This window comes from Corylus avellana, chromosome 5 (genome assembly GCF_965113065.1).
Source record: "Corylus avellana chromosome 5, dhCorAvel1.hap1.2, whole genome shotgun sequence".
In the NCBI taxonomy this organism is placed as follows: domain Eukaryota; kingdom Viridiplantae; phylum Streptophyta; class Magnoliopsida; order Fagales; family Betulaceae; genus Corylus; species Corylus avellana.
Genome location: NC_142494.1, coordinates 3129128 through 3135320, shown reverse-complemented (window position 1 = coordinate 3135320; position 6193 = coordinate 3129128). Strand labels below are relative to the sequence as shown.

General features: G+C 37.7%; 1 protein-coding gene across 2 annotated transcripts; it reads right to left on the bottom strand.

The window, feature by feature from the left end:
• Positions 1-417: 417 nt before the first annotated feature.
• Positions 418-5863, bottom strand: GLR5 (glutamate receptor 5). Of its 2 annotated transcripts, none has more exons than XM_059593831.2 (6): positions 4955-5863; positions 3041-4386; positions 2396-2673; positions 2165-2196; positions 1284-1690; positions 418-1063 (listed from the first exon to the last, which is right to left on the bottom strand). In XM_059593831.2, exons 1-6 carry the CDS (start codon positions 5208-5210, stop codon positions 650-652), a joined length of 2733 nt encoding a protein of 910 aa, XP_059449814.2. In that variant the 5' UTR covers positions 5211-5863; the 3' UTR covers positions 418-649. The 2 variants fall into 2 exon arrangements, with proteins under 2 accessions (XP_059449814.2, XP_059449815.2); XM_059593832.2 differs by having other exon boundaries at positions 3041-4378; positions 4955-5041.
• Positions 5864-6193: the final 330 nt, after the last annotated feature.

The following is a 6193-nucleotide window of genomic DNA, read 5'->3' as shown; positions in this document are numbered from 1 at the left end:
CTGTTTGAACGGCCTAGAACAAGTAATCCCCTGCAATTCAGGAAAATAGAAGCGTAGCTCATTCAAATAGGAAGATTCTCAGCTCCAACGGTAGCGGCGGACAAGAACTTACTGCTTTTTTACGAGTTTTAAGTCAGTTTAGGATATTTTTAAGAGTATTTTGGTCATAATTTAGTACTAGGGTTTCATTTTTGCTTGCAGCCTATAAATAAGCATGCTATGTACTTTGTTTTCATTGTTGTCAATCATTGTTTACTCAATAAAATATCAGTTTTCCTTTTTTGATAATTTTTCTACCTTATTAGTTGATTCCAATTCCCCCTGGGAGATTCCAAACTATTGTGAGTTATTGTGTATAGTTCCTTGTTACCCTAAACCTTCCACTGCTTCAACAAGACTTCATATTGACAATGCAACTGAATCAAGACACTGTTCATAGTGCCATTTTAGGCATTTACAAAATCAATACCATATATTTATTCTTATACAAGGGAAAGTGATATATACATGCTCTAATGAAGTTTGGTTGCAATGTAGTAAGTGAATCGACTACAAAAACTTGTTCTTCTTCTACATCAGAACATTCAACTTGAACTAATAATAATGTGTGTAGCTTTTGAAATCCTCTCAGAACATAAAGACATATCGATTAGCTATTCTGACCTTGAGGATTGTCACTCGGAGTAAATATCTTCTTAATCGCTTCTTCCTTCTCATCAATGAAGTCAAAAAAGCTGTAAATGACGTGAGAGCAGCGGGCCTCCGATGAAATTGAAGATGGATGAGAAGACTTCCTCTGCTGTCGTTTGTAATGCACAAAATCGCGAACCGTTCGTAGAAAAAAAAACAGAAGGGAGCCAAGGGTGACGATTCCACATAATAAATATAGACCCCAAAAGCTGATCAAGTGGAGTCGGTTAGGCTCATCTTTCCGTTTGTTCTCTCCAGGACAACCCATCTTACAAAACCACCTCTCGTGGATCTTCTGAAGCTTTCCACTCTCAGAAAGTTTCAAGATTGCCGTTGAGATGTCAACTGCAAGTGGGGAACCTCTCTTGAAAGCCTAGATTATAGCAGTGAACAAATAAAGATCATTAGAACAATGATATGTTTCAGATTGTACATCTGAGAAGGAAATGAAGAAAGAAAAAAACATAATGCATAAAAAAAACAGCATGTTCATCCACAGTTTGCTGCTGAGTTGCCAGCAGTCTTGAATGTGTCATGCACAGATGTCCATATGTATGAATGAATGCAATTTCTTGTAGACAAATTCTACTCACAAATCCCCATCCACTCTTGGTAAATGGTTGCCCAATAATCCCAAATTCAGTTCGCTTTGACAGAAATAACTCCACATATGTAAGCTCATCTATGATAGCTGCCACCCCTCCATTAGTCGGCCCTTGTCGAAGTGCTCTCTCGTACGCTTCTGGGGAGCCCAGAGACTTGAGTCTTGACCTAGGTATGTAAAGACCGTCTGCCAGATAGCTATAAGCAAATGAACCTTCTTGGTATCCAATAGGCCAGTTACTTCTAATCAAGCTATCGATTCCTGTGATGGGTGATGAAAGCTGCTGAACTGTGAGGATTGAAGTCAAGCTTGCTGTATAGCTTGCTGTGATCACCATTAACAGGAAAAGCCATACAACCATCACCATCCGTCCAAGTGGGCTTACTGTACTTTCCTCTGTTATTTAATAACAAAGTAAAAAACTAATCAAATTCAAATATTATGTTTGTCTCAATTTTGCCAAAGTTTCAGTTCCATAATCAAAGTGAAAATAGAACAAACATAGTAAGAGCTCGTTTCTTTCATTTCTTGAAATATTTATTAGAAACGGATAACATACAAAATTTTACTGAATTATTCAAGAGCATGTAACAATGAGGACAAACTACTAGTGAGTTCAGATCTTTGCTTGGAATATAACAGCTTCCAATTGCAACTGCACAAGTCGATATGCTTCACTGTTTCGTATGCCAGAAGGTTTTTCTATATTCATCTAATTGAGGTAAAATTCCAGCTAAAGGCTTTAGTAACATGATGCATCAAGCACAAAGGTTCCCTTAAGCCCACCACCATTTTTAATGGTAGATATGTGGCTTTAAGAAAGAATGAAAAATACAGAAAGTAATAAGTAAAAGCTAGCAGTTTCCTTACGATTTGTCTTAAACAATGTCGAGAAACTGAACCTGCAACATAAAAGAATTAAATGAGTAGAGGCTAATATTTTAGGTATTAAGGTGTATAATGGGTTCGTGTAATGCAATATCAAATTCATTACTAAAAACAAGTATAAAAACAGAAATGCTGTAATAATACCACCACTTCAAAGGACAAATTTGCGGGAAAACTAGTAATGTACTACATTTAAACATCAAAAAAGCTTACAGAAACATTGTAACAAGCTGCCTCTTAGGGGGACCGCGGAAATCATTGTTGACTCGATGCTCAAGAATCCAAATAACTACTGCAATCATTACAAAAGAAGCTCCAGTAGCACACCACATCTCTACTGTAAATGGTTGAAGAAACACCCAAGCACTTGATTTTGAATCCTGGACTGGAGCCACTATGACAAGACCGGTAGTAGCATAAGGCTGTGAAAAATCCACAATCTTTGTCCTGTTTGTCACAATTGCAATGTCCCCTACAGCAGCATCGAACACCTGACACCAAAAGTAAAGTAATAAACTAGACGTGCCTAACAAACTTCCAATAAAGCAAGGTTGAGTGAGAACCACCAGTATATGGATTTCGCCTGTAAATAGCTAAAAGAAAAACGAGTATCATAAGCATGAAACTAGTCATACTTTCCTACTCTATTTCACAAGGTATTAGTGAAATGGTTAATGTCATCATTTTGAATTCATTACTTAAATTTGGCAATTAGGATCTTCAAGGCAAGCCTCTGTAAGGATGATGCATCAGCATGTTTACCTTGTATTCATAGGTCACACTTACCCAACAAAAAAGACGATTAAATTTTATATTTCTTTTGTTCTTAGCACTTGAAAAACAAAATGATTTACTTACATCGTCTTTAACCATCTGTACAAGCCCGTCGTAACTGGGATTAGAGCTGCCATTCCCAAAAGGTTCAAATCTGTAAGGAATATCATATGGGACTAACTTCCTTGCTTCAAGGAAGACATCAATACAGTACCCATGCATTTTATGGCTGTTGTGCAGTTCAGTGGCAAATTCAACAAAACTTGCTCTATTTGGCACCCCAATCCTCAGTGGTCTCGCATCATCTGCAATCACCCAACCTCGTGGCGTTTCTTTCTTTCCGCCGGGCCAAGTAATGCTGTTAAGCTTCTGATCTAGGCGGGAATAGCTATCTTCTTCCCTTTTAAGATTTTCTGGGGGTAAAACTGAAAAGCCTGAAGTGTTAGACCAATAACCAACTGGATGAACAGCCATCTGGTCAATATTGATGACATCATAACCACCATTCACAATGTTCCGATCTTGATTAAATTGGATTTTACCACTTAAACCAGTGAAGTTTGTATGCGATAATTTCTCAAGCAGAAGAAGTCCACCATCAAAGACTTTGAGCTTCCCCAGTTGAAATTCAGCTGATTTCATTCGGAGTAACTTATCATTGAAAGAGAATGTGATATTTCTGTGTTCTTTTACAAACTCATCAATTGAACGTGCTACTGCCCATACTGTATCATAAGCATTGAGTCCATAGGTATTCAACTCAGAACTTACTAAACCCTTTTCTAGCATTTGTCTCCATCGTGATACAAAAGCCCTCTTCCGACTGGATTCTGGAGTATGTTGACGAAGCGCAACTACCCCTTGGAGGATATGGAGTGAAGTTTGATTCATCAGAGAGAATGAATCTATGGTAGTAGAAAGCCAATCCGTTGCAAGCCACACAAAGTTGCTGGTCATCATTTGTAATTTCTGAGCTATGGTGAATATTCTCAATTTGGGATCAGGATCAACATGAACAACATAAACACGAGGACCAAGTAATTTAGATTTATTGAGCATATCAGTGATGTTGTTTAGATCAAACTGGTTAGGCAAAGGAAATTTATAAGCAATCTTCAATTTTTTCTTATCAAGTTCATCATCTAAAGCAGCTATCCCATTCCTCCCGTAATCATCATCCAAATAGATGGCAATGACCTCTGTCCATCCATAAAAGTCAATTAAATCAGCCATAGCAGCCATTTGATAGGACTCACTTTGCGCAGTCCGAAAAAAGAATGGGAATTGGAGAGCAGAAAGAGTTGGATCAGTGGCAGCATATGAGATAAGTGGCACTTTGAGACCATTAGCAATCTCAGAAATCATACGAGCTATAGCAGAGGACTGTGGACCAATTATGGCCACTACCCCTTCCTCAAGTACCTGAAAAGCTGCCCAAGAAAAAGTTGAAATCAAGATGAACTAGGTATCAAGAACTCTATTTCAGAGTTTAGAACTTAAGGGCTGTAATCAGAATAGACAGGAAAGACACACAAGAGCTCATGAAGGGCTTACATTGAGGGGAATTCCATTATCAGATAAATGTGGAATGAAAATGTAAATCTTTGCATATCAAAACTGGAGATTGGTTAAAAAAAGAAGAAGCAAAAAACAAAAAAGCAAAAACTTATAATAGAAGAGAATACTGAAACTCAAACCTTAGTAGTTTAAGAAAAAAAAAAGTGTAAATTTTGGTGGAAGATCAATTCACAACTTAAAATTATGACGAAATGAAAATAAAAAATCCCTGTGAACCATTTACTAAATTTTGCTTTGCACACTCAAAAAGGAATTCTAAACAATTTAGTATGTAACCTTTGCATCATCATAATCATTTATTAAAATCCCAGTGAACCATAAAGGGATTGCTATTCCATTCAAGAGCTCTACACTGCTTATATCACAGAAGGAACTATATTATATTTCAAAGAGAATATAAAATGGACAATTCCATGGTACCTCCAACGGACCCCATGAAGACACTACAATTTGAGTCCTTGACGATCAACTTCAGCTTTGTCCCGTTGAGAATTCTTGGATCCCTATTGACATCAGAGACTGCTGCGTCCATCGCCACCCTGGCGGCTCTACCAATAACCGAATTGAAAGTAAAAACGGCACCAATGTTCACAACCGCAGGAGTTTGGCAGCACACAGAAGCAGTACGGAATACCCATATCAAAATTATAAGTGGCAGAACCACAAAGTGTTTCATACTTGAAACAAAACTAAGCCACCGCACCAATTCTTCACATTAAAGACTCAAACTGTTCTCAAACTAAGCTTGCACAGGCTTCAAAAATCCGGATACCCAGATGGGTTTAACTGTTTAAGTACAAATATGGTGGCCTAGAAATGAAAGGGTATCCCCAGAAACTAACGAGCACGTCCCTGACCCCCTACTTCATGGTCAGAGAACAACCCAGTTCTTGTCTGATAAGCTCAAGTGGAAAAACCCAAAAGGAGTAGAAGGAAAAGACTGGGAAAACAAACTCTGGAGCATGTGTTTGGTAAGGAAAATGAAGGGAAGAGCAAGTAGGGATAGTAACGTTGAATTTGATTTTCTGTGGAGACATGTCCCACAAAGAAAAAATGTGAATCACATTCCGGGGGAGAGATAGAATTATTTATGATGGAATCAAAGGGTATTCAAAAGGAATTGCTAGTTTGCCTTTCATTGCACGAATGCAAAGTTGAAGAGAAAGAAAGACATCTGTGGCACCAATCCACTGAGTTCTTAGATGGTGTCCCGTTGACGGACGACTTTTCAGCACTTGACGTCTTCTGATGAGGTTGCCCATATACCACATTATTCTAAATTATAATCAATGAGCACCAATGGCGCCAGGCAAGACGAGCGACCACCGTACAGTACATGGAGCCTAATAGCCTATCTTCCCTCCTGTTCTTCTTATGCCAAAACCCGCCGTCTTTACACACGTTTATCTTCATAAAAGTGAGAATTTAAAATACGGTTTCCCATCCTTATGATAATTTGGAAATAACTACATTTTGACTTCCAATTTAACATTTTCCCCTTTTCTTTTTCTTTTTATTTATTTTTTAATTCTTTTTCACAAATTTTCATTTATACACGTCCTCTATTTAAGAGTATTTTCAGTAAACTCCCTATAAAGAGTCTGTCCCTAAATTTAGAAAATATATTAAAAAATCGTAAAAAAAATTCTATAGCAGACT

Coding starts and splice junctions, on each gene's coding strand:
- GLR5 (XM_059593831.2), bottom strand. CDS start 5,210: ATGAAACACTTTGTGGTTCTGCCACTTATAATTTTGATATGGGTATTC. Junction 2,674..3,040: donor TACAGATGGTTAAAGACGAT/GTAAGTAAATCA, acceptor TTTTGGTGTCAG/GTGTTCGATGCTGCTGTAGG. Junction 2,197..2,395: donor CAGCTTGTTACAATGTTTCT/GTAAGCTTTTTT, acceptor TTTATGTTGCAG/GTTCAGTTTCTCGACATTGT.